The sequence below is a fragment of the Danio rerio genome, chromosome 1, assembly GCF_052040795.2.
Source record: "Danio rerio strain M-AB ecotype USA chromosome 1, GRCz13ab, whole genome shotgun sequence".
Lineage (NCBI taxonomy): Eukaryota > Metazoa > Chordata > Actinopteri > Cypriniformes > Danionidae > Danio > Danio rerio.
This window is the reverse complement of record NC_141021.1, coordinates 53,812,390-53,827,146: the sequence shown is the minus strand read 5'-3', so window position 1 is coordinate 53,827,146 and position 14,757 is coordinate 53,812,390. Positions and strand designations below refer to the sequence as shown.

Genomic DNA, 14,757 nt, shown 5'->3' with positions numbered 1-14,757 from the left:
TGGAGACTGGGCAAGCCAATCCTGGAGCACCTTGACCTTCTTTGCTTTCAGGAACTTTGATGTGGAGGCTGAAGTATGAGAAGGAGCGCTATCCTGCTGAAGAATTTGCCCTCTCCTGTAGTTTGAAATTTAATGGACAGCAAAAATGTCTTGATACCTCAGGCTCTTGATGTTGCCATCCACTCTGCAGATCTCTTGCACGCCCCCATACTGAATGAAACCCCAAACCATGATTTTTCCTTCACCAAACTTGACTGATTTCTGTGAGAATCTTGGGTCCATGCGGGTTCCAATAGGTCCTCTGCAGTATTTGTGATGATTGGGATGCAGTTCAACAGATGATTCAGCAGAAAAATCCACCTTCTGCCACTTTTCCAAATGATCAACCAGAAGTTATTATTTGTTACTCTTACAACTGGGATAGACGACAAGACTTTTGTCAAGCAGTTTATATTGAAGATATTACAGTAATAACTGTTGTACACTGGGCCATTTATATTGTATGAAATTATGAATCTAACAAGTGAATCTATGCAGACCCCTCACCCCACAGAACTGTGTGGCTATAAAGAAGCTGAGATTTTCTTTGCTGTGGCGGCCATACTAAGCCTTTCCCCATTCATAGTAATGCGAGTGAACTGTCTTTGTATATCTATAGTCTTTGATAATGGCCACAATAAAAACACTGGAGTATTTATGTGTGAAAGGGCTAGGGGACTTTGGCAGGCTGTCTCAAACAAGCTCTGGCAGATGAGATGAAGTGTGCTGCTGGTTGTTTATGTGTGGATTTACCGTCTGGATGAAGCGAAGGAGAAGTGTGCGGGTGCGCTGGGAGAGAAGGTCCTCGGGCTGTCCAGTGGGCTGCTTCCTATGAGCAAACACACACACACATACACACAAACACACACACACACACACACACACACACACAAAGATGAACACACTCTGTAAATCACAGACGAAGGACATGTGTACGGGACGATTTTCTCACCAATATGTCCTGGCAGAGGAGAGTGAGGTCGGGGAAGAGTTGGAGATGTGCTGGTCAAGATCAGACTCTTGCGATTACTGGTGCGACAGCTGCAAAACAAAAAATAAACACACCATCAGGGCAATCTCACACAGACAGACACACACACACACACAAATGCAGTTGAGGTCAGAGTTATTAGCCCCCCTGATTATTTTTTTACCCAAATTCTGTTTAACAAAGAGATTTTTTCAATACAATTCTACACATAATAGTTTTAATAACTCATCTCTAATAACTGATATTTGATCTTTGCCATGATGACAGTACATAATATTGACTAGATATTTTTCAAGACACTTCTATACAGCTTAAAGTGACATTTAAAGGCTTAACTAGGTTAATTAGGTTAACTAGGCAGGTTAGGGTAAGTAGGTAAATCATTGTATAATGATGGTTTGTTCTGTAGACTATTGAGAAAATAATATAGTTTAAATGGGCTAATAATTTTGACCTTAAAATGGTTTTGAAAAATTAAAAACTGCTTTTATTCTAGCCAAAAGAAAACAAATAAGTCTTTCTTCAGAGGAAAAAATATTATCAGTAACACGATCACCAGCGATCTTAACTCCCTAAATCGCTGGTTTGAACGCACAATCACTATGGACTACAAATCCACCATTTTTGGACTACATTTTCATACATGCACTTCACTCACACACACACGTTCCTCATTCTGACTGATTACACCCTCACCACCTGAGGATAGTCAAAGACTGATTACACACACTACTTAAGCAGCATACACACTCATTCCCATCGCGGACTCTTGTTTACTGTAGGTGACATTTCAACGTGTTTCCTTAGTCTTGTTTTTCTGTGTGTTTACCCTAGCCTTATCTAGTTATCCCTGTCTGCCGCCTGCCTTTCGGCCTCTCGCCTGTTATTCTGACCACGATTCTGGATTGTCTACATACATCTGTTTGCACCAGAGTTGACCATTGCTTGCCTGACTGCTGAATAAACATGCATGTGGATTCAAACTCAGTTGTCTCTGTCACTCCCCGTGTTACAATGAGACATACTGTGAAAATACTGGGGGGGTAATAATTTTGGCTTCAACTATATGTATACATGAAGCAAAGGAGAGGTGAGCGGGTGTTCTGAGAGAAATATTTACTATAATATATAGATAAATACTAAACTATATGAATGATATTTTACAATTTAAACATTTTTGTTTTAAATACTATAGTACATCACAAGGGAAATAAAAAAATAAATATCATATAAAATAAATCTAAAATTCTAAAATATTTTTGTGTTTCTGTGTCTGAACTAGGTATGAGTTATAGTTTTGGTTTGATTTTAGTAAAGATCTAAGTTTTTTGTGTGATTTTGATCAGTTCTTTTGAGATGGCCATATAATATTTATCTATTTTAATTTAGTTTAAATAATTACATTTAAAATAACATGAAAATTATATATATATATATATATATATTATTCATGTTAATTTAAAAAATAACATTAAAATGAGTTTAAAATTAGTCCCTTATTTATCAGTGGTTACTGCAGTGGAATGAACCGCCAACTATTCCGGCATATGTTTTATGCAGCGGATGCCCTTTCAGCTGCAACCTATCACTGGGAAACACCCATACACACTCATTCACACACATACACTATGGACAATTTAGCTTACCCAATTCAGCTATAGTGCATGTGTTTGGACTGTGGGGGAAACCGGGGCACCCGGAGGAAACCCACGCGCAAGCGGGGAGAACATTCAATCAGCCGAGGCTCGAACTGGCGATTTTGCTACCTACTGTGCTACCCACATGTCTCATTTTACATAATATATGTATAATATAATATATAATTATATATATTATATAATAATACATAATATATGTACATAATAATATATGATATTATGAATATATAATAATTCCTTATACAGAAATAGCAGAATAGTTTTATAGAAAAATGGAAACTAATATTATTCCCAACAATTCCCCCATAAACAACACTAAAATACAATTACACAAAAATCTCTATATAACATGTAAACATAGTTCACTTAATTACATTTAAACAACATTAAAAGTCTATATTATATGATCTATATTCATAAAAAAAACACCGCAAAACACTTTATTACATTAAAACAACATTAAAAGTGTATATTATATGATCTATATTCATAAAAAAACACCGCAAAAATTGTACTCAACACAATACATAAACATTTAATAAATAAATAGATAACACACACACAGCATAAAACACAGAACAAACTTCACACCTCTGCTGAGACTGAGGAATAAAGTGACTCAAGGGACGAGCAGAAAGTAAACTGGCACATCGCCACGGCAACTACACTGACAGCCTCCGCAGGACCAATCGGCATTGTGATTGGCTGCTTTAGACTTCATCACATCCAGCACATCTCCCCGACACACAGCTGGAGATCACAGACTCGCTTAATGACATGATGCAATAATCAGAAAGCTCATTTCCATATAGAACCCGCTCGTCACTCTTGATCTGTACACGCAGATGCGTGTGTGTCTATGTGTGTATTTGTGTGTGTGTGTCAGCAGATATTGACTAAAATTTTGAGTTATTGCCCCCTCTTTCCCAGCACTTTCTTATCATCTTATTTCCTGTCTGTTATTCTCTTGCTTTGCTTTCATCTGTTTGTTGTTGTCGTTTCTACATGTTAGATTCTCATCGGGATAAACCTGTCAAGAACAAATCCAGGTCACTTTTAACTCCACAATCAAAACTAAAGAGGTAGAAAAGACTAAACATTGTGCAGCTCTCCATTTCAGGTAAGAGACTGCAGGAATAACCATCTAGGTCAAAATCAAACATAAACAGTAAAACAAGCAAACATCAAAAACACAAGTAGACTAAACATGAAGGCACTTTGCAATGAAGGCACTTTGCAATGCTCCCAGGGAAACAAGACTTAAAAAAGAAAAGCTATATGTGTTATCAAAATGTGCAATCTGAAACTGGTGTGTGACTGCATGGCGTGATGGGATATGTAGTTGGGGTGTTCTCCAGCGATCGGCAAGGGCTACATCACTGATAATTATAACAACTAACCCAGGCTCATTCTGAAAACGTATTCTTATATATACATTTCTGGATATTGCCAAAGACCTCCCAGGAGGTAAGTTTTTTTTTTTTTGTAGTTTTTGTTTTCGCAAATCCACCAGAGGTTGCTGTGTACGCTTTTTGATATCTCAAATTTCTCTCGAGAGTGCCATTTGTGCCTGCTGTTCTCGCGTAAATCCACCAGAGGCCGCTGTTGACAGACTAACTGAATCATTGGACTGACTGATCGACTGACCCATCCTCCTCTTTTCCTAAACCCAACCAATAGTGTTTTCAAAAGCACAGATTGACACTTCCCTAACCCAACCAAAAGTTTTACAAAGAAATCCAGAAAAGAAAAGCCCTCGCCTGATTTTTACCACATTTTACCCAAGCGGCAACCTCCCGCTCTCTCTCAGGAAGCCAATACGGAAGTAACTAAAACTGCAATTTATCCGAAATTCCGCTAGTCTTAGCCGCTCCTGGCTCCAAAACAGAGCAAATTTCAATTGAGCCCACTGTTAGAATGGCCAACTTTACAGCAGAAAAAAAGGTGTTTACAGCCTGGTACAAAAAAAGGTTTTGGTTAATACAGCTAATATTACCCTTCATGACAACTGTGAGGGGGGTGAATTTTTTTTATAACTCATCCGTTTCCTTTATATTAAGTTATATTAAGTTTGCATAATTAAGGGCGTGGTCACTTGAGTGACAGCTAGGTCTCACTGGTCGCCGTCACGTCACCTCAGCTGAATCCTGCAGATTAGCCACTGAACTCGGCATATTTATCGTATTTCTGTGTTGTTTTATGTGGCTTTACACAGTCAACTGCCTTTTGGACTTGTTTCCTACAATTATTTGATGGAATGTCATGCTGAGTGCGCTTAATTGTGCTCACAAACCATTCACGTGGCCTCCGTTCCCCATGTGAGTAAATTTATATACTTATATACCATCTCTATACATGTATTTGTTTTATTTAAGATCATTTATCGTTTATATTTATATTTAGAGCTGTAATGCACTCCAGAATCTGTCAGATTGATTAGCTGTAGGCTCTAGAACAGTCATCTGAAGCGTTGTCATACAGTGTTATGCTGGATTTCATTAATAGTCTTACATTAACTAATACAGACTATATCTGAAGTGTTTGGATGTAATTCGCGTTTTCCTCCTGTTGAGAAACGTCATAAGAACAATGTTTAGTGGCTCAATGTATTACAGCAGTGTTTTTAAAAGACTAAACACTTTATTGATATAGTATACAGCCAAGCACAAGTGGTCAGAATACAAACGAGTCACAAGTGATAAAGTATTAAGCGTTCTCCCAAAGTAAACCAGGTGTCTGAACCAGGTCCAACCTAAATGCAGCATGCGTCTGTAGCTCTGCTCACTCTCCGCCTCTTTGCCCATGTTTGGTATCCCGCCGTCGGCGTGATGACGCGCGAACAAAATGGCGACGGTTGGCCGCGCCTACTTGTGGCTTCTTTTGCGCTCTTTAGAAACCTATGGGTGACGTCACGGATACTACGTCCATATATTTTACAGTCTATGGTTTTACCACATTCTCACCCTGTTATTTCCTTGTTTCTTAAATTTTTTGGCTTTAGTTTTACCCGCTTTCTGGAATCGTTCTTCGCTGGACTCGAACCTCGTTGTTGTGGTCAACCACTCTCTGCTTCTCAAGTCTGCCAGCATACTAGGCAAGCTAACTGGGCCAAGTGGTAACAGCGGAAAGTCTTCCATATGGTGGTAAGCGGTCAGCTGGTAAGCACGAAAAGAATGGCGTCCTACCACCCCGTAGCGTTCATTTTAAAGATGAAATGCAGCCATACATTCCTCTGGCTACATAATTCTCGATCTCCAGAAATGAATATAGGGCTACGCTTTCAGACCGAGTCTATGTTGGAAATATCTTCTTGACGCAATTAAAAATCGAATTAGAAAATCGAAATACAGTAAAACAAATGAGCGCAAAACATGACCAATCACAGGAAGGGATTTTTTTCTGCCTGGATAAAGAAAACACAGATGAAAGAAGCTGGCAGCCACAAGATGAGTGTGCAAATGCTCTTATGTTCCTAAAAATACTTTATATTCTTGGTTTAATTATCAAAAATAAATACAAATAATAAATAAATAAAGCAAAATTTGTGTCTGTGCATCACTTAACGATATGCGATTAAAAAGTAAAAAAACTGAATGTAGTTGTTAAAAAAAACAAAAACTAATTTTACATACTTACAATCTTACAGACAGAAAATTTCAGCAGTTTAAAAACCTTGACTTTTTCAAACCGCAGTAAACCTTGAAACCGGTTATCGCCCCATGCCTGGTACCTAATCAAAATGTGTAATCTGAAACTGGTGTGTGACTGCATGACGTGATGGGAAATGTAGTTGGGGTATATGACAGGGAGTGTTTTCTGTGTGTGTTGTGAGTGTGTGAGTTGTTTGTGTGCCTATGTGTCTGTGTGTGTGTTTGTATGTGTGTGTGTGTAGTGTGTGTGTGTAGTGTGTGTATTAGAATAATGAAACAGTAACGCAGTGAGACGACAACAGAAATGTGAGGTTTATGTCTCCTGTCTCGCTGCTGCTTCCTTCAGTCTGATGCTAATGCACTTCTGCTCAATATTTCACAATGCCCTCGCCGGATCTGTGCTGCTACAATCTGCTTTCTTGTCAGTGAGCGTTCATTTAAAGTCGTCCTGATTAGAGGGGAGCCGCAGATTCAGGCTGACAACTGCTTTAGTTTTCATCTGTGTATTTTTAGAAAGTTCTATTCGTTTCCCCTCACTGTTGTGTTCTGTTTGTTTGTGATGCTCTTTAATGGAAGAGCAGACTGATAATACTGCAAATGATATAAAGTCACGTCTAAAAATAACGGTTGAATGTCTATTTTTGGATATCATTTTGAAAATGTTAACTTGAAGACTTCACTTTTAACTTTTGTATTTGATCTCCGTTATTCTGAAATGATTAAGTCTAATTTTGTATTGTTTTTTCCTGGGAATAATATTTCTGAAAGAGCTGTTGACATGAAACTAAAGAAGATTTACGTAAAAACCCAAAAAATTCAAACACAAAAATAAACCAAAAACAATCTGAAAAATAAGTTTTGCGTAATAACAATAGAATGACACAAGGAAAAAGTACTGCACTACTGAAATGTATTTAACACTTTGTATGAAAGGCTTTTTTGGTGATGGCAGCTTAAAGATGCCTCTCTCTTATGAAAGTCACATGCATTGCTCAGACATGAGTTTTTCACAGACTTCAACAGAGTGTAAAAATATTGATGGTTCGGTGACTCTCGTGTATCAAATCTGATCTTTAATTTGTATTTTCTATTGGATTCAAGTCAGGTGATTGGCTGGTCCAATCCAAAGCTTTATTTTCTTTCTTTGAAAGCATTTGAGAGTCTCCTTGGTTGGGTTTTGGAACACTTTCTTGCTGAAATGTCCACCCTAGTCACATCTTCTTCATCCTGCTAATGTAGATGTTAGACTGAAGCAGTGAATATTCATTTACACTGATGATGGCTGCTGAAGAATTACTGGGAGTTTTCAGCTGCTGTCTGGGCTTTCCATGCCTTTCTACAACTTACTTTCTTCATGTGTTCAATACTTTTTCCTCTGTGTCATTTCATTTTATTACACATCAATTCATTTATAAACTAATTAGATTTGTTTTTTAAAAAATGTTAAAAAAAGAGGAAAAATTAATAGAAGCAAAAAATATATATAAAAATTTTGTTGAAATTTTGTAGGTTGTTATTTTGTTTTGCAATATTTTGCTTGAGTTTAATTGTATTATCTTTCAATTTCTAAAAATGTTTGGTGACTAAAATATAATTTTAATAAATATATCTGTTTATTAAGTCTGTTTCCTTTAAATGCACCAAAATACATTGCCTATATTCATTGAGAAATGGAAAAAAATATTTCTTTTCAAAATGGGCTGTGCTCAATTATGCTGAGCACAGTATATATATATATATATATATATATATATATATATATATATATATATATATATATATATATATATATATATTAGTGGTGTCAAAATTATTGCGTTAAAGCATGCAATTAATTTGAAATAATGCATTAAAAAAATTAACGCATTTGCAGGTTTTTTTAATTTCCTGTTGTGGTCGACGTGTGTTTAACATGCAAAGAAATATGGATAAGACCAAGGAAGCAATTTTTGAAGGCAAGTTTCAGTATAAAACAATTAATGTCGCATCACCAGGCTCTCCAGTGTTTCATGCAATTTCGGGTGTGTCATTTTTAACTTTCGACTTCTGTTTTAATGGAATTTGATACCGATATTATCAACTGCGATTTTCTAGGTTTTGCGTTAAAAAAATTTATGTGCGTTTGATATCTTCCAGAATTGACTGTGTTTGCCTGTAAGGAGCTGAGATGAGGAAACTCCTCCCCGCGAGTAAATATCCAATCACTATGCGCTTAAGATAGGGGGTGCTTGACCATCATTCCACACTTTAACATTGCGAGCGGCGGTGAAGTGAGGCACTAGTAAAAGGAATGGCCGGCGAAGTGAGGCAACATACGAGAAAGCACCGGCGCCTTTTTAATCTGCAGTGTGTAGACATTGCAGCTTTGCCGGTAAGTATAATGCCAATAAAAGAAAAAACGGTGAACAAAAAATAACTGTGTGCAAGCATTATTTTAAATGTATAACCATGACTGCACATCTGCAGCGCCATCACCCAGCAATATCACTGTCTGAAGCAGGATAGCAGAGAAGGTAAAAAAGTCCAAATAGCAACAATCCCTTGCTGAATCTTTCAAGCAAACAAACCAAACTGGTTCCGAGAGACACATAAAAATACCAAAGGCTGTGCGGGTGTTTAATGCAAAAGATTTGCAGCCATTTTCAGTGACTGGAAATGTGGGCTTTTGTCATTTTATAAAAGCACTCGATCCATGTTACAGACTACCGTCTCACATTTTTTTCAGCACCGAGATAATTAAGATGGTTTATTTATGTTTACTGAAGTACAAATATGTTTAATTGAAATGGCCAATTTTTCTTAATTAACTTCACATGTATGTTTATTTTTAAAGTGTAGGATTTTATGTGTTCCCCAGTTTGTACATGGGCTACCAGCAGCTGTGAGTTTTCAGTGTTCATTTTTTTTATACAATACACTAGGAACTACTGTACTTTTCTTGGCTTTTACGTAAAACAAAATGAGTATTGCAATAAATCGTTTTTATTATTTTTCTCCTTAACCTCTTACTGTTCCTATTGCCTATAGAATAAAAAAACATGTGTCAAGCCATGAGAATATATATATATATATATATATATATATATATATATATATATATATATATATATATATATATATATATATATATATATATATATATATATATATATATATATATATATATATATATATATATATATATATATATATATATATATATATATATATATATAGCCAAATCTACATTTCTCATTTTAACCCATTCACACATTTTATTTTATTTCAGCTTCATATCAACAAACGAATATGACCATTTATTAGAAGTATTTGATAAAAACACAAAAGCAATAACTGCCAGAGGATATTTATCAGAAGGAGAGTAATGTATAACTGCGGATGAATCTGATCCCGTATCTCTTTCATAAAGCAGGAGCCGGGAAGCATCTTCTAGAGCGGATGTGTATCGTATCGCATGACTGACAGGCGGATCATATACACACAGAATCTGCTGTAACAGTAGACCAGAGTACAAATACAGCTGCAGTCAAAAATGATTAGCCCCCCTGCATTATTAGCCCACCAGTATATATATTTTGCCCAATTTCTGTTTAACGGAGAGAAGATTTTTCAGCACATTTCTAAACATAAAAGTTTTAATAACTCAACTCTAATAACTGATTTATTTTATCTTTGTCATGATGACAGTAAATAATATTTTACTAGATATTTTTCAAGACACTTACAGCTTAAAGTCACATTTAAAGGCTGAACTATGTTAATTAGACTTGTCATTGTTTAATGATGGTTTGTTCTGTAGACAATTGAAAACAAATACAGCTTAAAAGGGCTAAAAATATTGACCTTAAAATGGTTTATAAAAAATTAAAACGCTTTTATTCTAGCCGAAATAAAGCAAATAAGACTTTCTCTAGAAGAAAAAATATTATCAGACATACTGTGAAAATTTCCTTGCTCTGTTAAACATCATTTGGGAAATATTTGAAAAAGACAATAAAATTCTCAGGAGGGAGAATAATTTTGACTTCAACTATACGCACATGTCTGCATATGTTTGATCTGTGCTGGATCTCCAAGAGGGCAACAAATCAAAAACACCTCTGACAAGCAGGCGGTAGAAAACACACAGCCGCCTGTGGAGAAAACAGCAGATCCTGATGCTCTTCTGATGCTGCCAATCACCCTCTGCATTACACAGCTCCAAAAATACTCAACAACACTGACATTCAGCAGCACTGACCCATTTAGCCGACTACACCGTAAACAAACACAGCTTTTCAGTGTTTTTTTGCAAAGAGAAAACATGTGAAATATCTTTATGGCCTCTGCCTGAAATCACAGTTGGTTTGTAATGTTTAATTCATGAGGGAAAAGTTGATCCAGACGCTCCATTTCAGATTCACATCAAATCAAAGCAGAAGCACAAACTTTTTCTTGATATTTGACTGGATGAAAGCGCACATATTCTGCTTTCCGAAGAAGATTTTCAAAGAATCGAACTACAGGAAAGGCTCTTGAAGTGAAAAATTAATAAAGCTGGAGTCGGTTTGAAATTTACAGCAGATTAACAGGCTACAAGGTAATGCTTTATCTCAAGTGCCAATTTCTACTATTAATTACTGGGTTATTACCAGCTTATTGCTAAGATGTTAGCTGTTTATTAGTTTTCATTAAGTGAGATCTTACTCTACATACCTAATCCAAACACAACTGCTGTCTTGCTAACTATTCATAAGCTGGAAATTAGTTTTCGTGAGCTTAAAGTCTTAATGGTTTTAATTGTTTTGGCTGGAGAAAGCCTTGACTCTATGTTTGAAATGCCTTGTAAGTTATAACTTTAAACTCGGAGGGAAGAATGAAAGACAGAATGGAAGGAAGAATGAAAAGGAGGAAGGAAGAAAGGAGGGAGGACAAAAATGAAAGAATGAATCAAAGGAAGGAAGGAAGGAAGGAAGGAAAACAGAATTAAAGGCAGGAAAAATCAAAGGAAGGATGGAGGAAATTAAGGAAGAAAGTATGAAGTAAGGAAGTAATGCCTAATGAAAGAACAACAGAATTAAATAAATGAAGGTAGAATTGAAGGAAGAACAGAAGGAAGGAAGACAGAATAAAAGAAAGGAAGAGAGAATTGAAAAAAGAAAGAAAGGAAGGAAGGAAGAAAGAAAGGAAGAAAGGAAAGAAAGAAGGAAGGAAAAATAGGAAGGAAAGAAAGCAGAAGGAAGGAATGAATAGAGGAAAGAAGGAAAGGAAGGAAGGAAAGAAAACAGAATGGAAGGAAGAAAAGAAAGAAATGAAGGAAAGAAGAAAGGAAGGAAGAAAAATTGAAGGAAAGAAAGAATGAAGAAGGGAAAGAAGACATAATTAAAGAAAGGAAAAAATGAAGGAAGGAAGGAAGGAAGGAAGGAAGGAAGGAAAGAAGGAAGGAAGGAAAAAGAATAGAAGGAAGAAAGGAAGGACTACAGAATGGAGGAAAGATAAAATTGAAAAAAGGAAGGAATGAATGAAGGAGGGTAAGAAAGAAAAAATTAATGAATGAACGAAAGAAGGAAGGAAGGAAGGAAGGAAGGAAGGAAGGAAGAAAATTGAAGAAAGGAAAAATGAATGAAGAAAGGAAAGAAGGAAAGAATGAATGAAGTAGGAATGGAAAAAAGAATGAAAGAATTAAGGAAGGAAGGAAGGAAGGAAAGAATGAAGGAAGAAATGAATGAAAGAAGAAAGACAATTAAAGAAAGGAAAAAAATAAGGAAGGAAGAAAAAAGGAAGGAAGGAAGGAAGGAATGGAGGGAGGAAGGGAGGAAGGCAGAATGGAAAGAAAGAATGAAGGAAGAAATGAATGAAAGAAGAAAGACAATTAAAAAAAGGGAAAAAAGGGAAGGAAGAAAAGAAGGAAGGAAGGAAAGAAGGAAGGAAGGAAGGAAGGAAGGAAGGGAGGAAGGAAGGAAGGGAGAAAGGAAGGAAGGAAAGAATGAAGGAAGAAAGGAATGAAAGAAGAAAGACAATTAAAAAAGGAAAAAAAGGGAAGGAAGAAAAGAAGGAAGGAAGGAAAGAAGGAAGGAAGGAAGGAAGGAAGGAAGAAAGGAAGGAAGGAAGGAAGAAAGGAAGGAAGGAAGGAAGGGAGGAAGGAAGGAAGAAAGGAAGGAAGGAAGGAAGGGAGGAAGGAAGAAGGGAAAGAAAGAATGAAGGAAGAAAGGAATGTAAGAAGAAAGACAATTAAAGAAAGGAAAAAAATAGGGAAGGAATAAAAAAAGGAAGGAAGGAAGGAAGAAAGGAAGGAAGGAAGGAAGGGAGGAAGGAAGGAAGAAAGGAAGGAAGGAAGGAAGGAAGGGAGGAAGGAAGAAGGGAAAGAAAGAATGAAGGAAGAAAGGAATGTAAGAAGAAAGACAATTAAAGAAAGAAAAAAATAAGGAAGGATGGAAAGAAGGAAGGAAAGAAAGAAGGTAGAAAGAAAGGAAGGAGGGAGGGAGAATGAAAGATTGAAAGACAGAAAAGAAAGAAGAGAAAGATCGCAGAAATAAGTAACAGTTTTCAATTTGTTACAAAAGAAAATGTTTCAATAGTAAAAATATTTCAACATTCAGCATATTTGACTCATATTCTGAATCAAGCAAACGCTCCTGTGGTGAATTTACACCCCAATATGTGTTTGTGTGAGTAAGCGCTGCTGTTTGTCAAATCCTAAACCTGTCAGTCATCAGAGGGTGAGAGGTTAATTACTGGTTGCCATGGCGACTGACCCAGACAGCTTGTCAATTAACCCCAGCTCAGACTCTAGAAGGCCACTAATGAAGACTAATAACACTGAGCCTGACCTGTTCAACACCACAGATTGACTCACTCAACACATTTACATGCACATCAATACACTGACTATGTTTACATGGACGTCAGCAAAATTGTTATTTGCCTTATTTTGAATATGCAAATAATATGATTGAGGTGTTTATATAAGTTGCTTTACAGAATGTGCCGTTCATTTTCCCGTTTTACATGTAATCATTTGGATTATTCTCTTCATGTCACCACACTCTCCAATATTTCCTCTGGATTTTCATGTGTTTTCATGAATTTCGGGGGTTTTGTTCTTAATTTTTTGACTTCAGCTTGTTCAGTTTGATCAACTTTTTAAAAATATATTTAAAAAGTAAATTAATTATCAAAAAATACATAAAATAAAATAAATTTAAATAAATAAAATTAAATAAAGTAAAATAAAATAAAATAAAAGTAACTATGGGCTATAATTGAGAAGAGAAAATATCTTGTAAAACAAATAAAATAAAATAAAACCTAAAAAATTATTTAAAAAAACAACCACTGTTCTTGATGGATCAGTGAAATATCATCAATGTGGAATAAAAAAAAAATAAATAAATAAATAAATAAATAAAATAATAAAAAATAAATAAATAAAATAAAATATGGGCTATGACTGAGATCAACAAAATATCCTGAAAATTTTGAAAATAAATGATCTAACCCTGGTAAAAAAAAATTTAAAACTAATAAATAAATAAAATATCTAATTTGTGTCAATTTTTTAAATAAAAGAAAAACACAAAATGATAAAATATTTTTTTAAATAACCACTGTTCTTGATGGATCAATAAAATATCATCTAAGTGAACTATTAAATTAAAAAGTACTAGAAATAAAACAATAGAAATAAAAAATGAAAAAAATAATAAGAATAAATAAAATAAAATACGGACTATGACTGAGATAAACAAAACAGCTTGAAATTTTTAAAAATAGATTATCTAAACCTTGTAAAAATAAATAAATAAATAAATACACATAAAATAAAATAATCTGTGAGAAAAATGTAAATAAAAAAAAACAAAACAAATATTAATATTAAATATTATTAAATTATAAACATTAATATTAATATTAAATTTAAATTAATAATATATATGTGTGTGTGTGTGTGTGTGTGTGTGTGTGTGTGTGTGTGTGTGTGTGTGTGTGTGTGTGTGTGTGTGTGTTTATGTATTATTATTATTAAAAACAACCATTGTTCTTGATGGTTCAGTGAACTAAAAAGTTTAAATAAGATAAAATAAAATACGATAAAATAAAATTAAATTAAACATGGGCTGTAATTAAGATCAACAACGCATCTTGATCATTTTAAGAATAAATTATCTAACCTTTAAAAAAATAATTAAATAAATAAAAATTAATTAATTAAAACAAATAAAATATCTAATATCTAAACAAATCAAAGTAAATTAAAATAAAAAAAAATAAAAATTAAAAACCACCATGCTATTTTACTGATCTTGATGCAGATAAAATAGCATCAAAATAAAATAAAAAATTAAAACATATATGAAATAAAATAAAAAACAAAACTAAAAAAATGAAATAAAAATACAAAATGGGCTGGATCAACTAAATAAATTATTTATCCCTTGTA

The 14,757-nt window shown here is 34.6% G+C and overlaps 1 protein-coding gene across 3 annotated transcripts in view; it reads right to left on the bottom strand.

Annotated features, from left to right (window-relative positions):
* mast1a (microtubule associated serine/threonine kinase 1a) overlaps positions 1 to 14,757 on the bottom strand; it is a 100,347-nt gene that overhangs the window by 48,398 nt on the left and 37,192 nt on the right. For all 3 annotated transcript variants that reach the window (XM_087237733.1, XM_087237735.1, XM_087237734.1), the window contains 2 exons: positions 992 to 1,080; positions 793 to 868 (listed from right to left, as the gene is read on the bottom strand). In XM_087237733.1, coding sequence (XP_087093859.1) covers positions 793 to 868; positions 992 to 1,080 — 165 coding nt within the window. The remainder of the gene's footprint in view (positions 1 to 792; positions 869 to 991; positions 1,081 to 14,757) is intronic.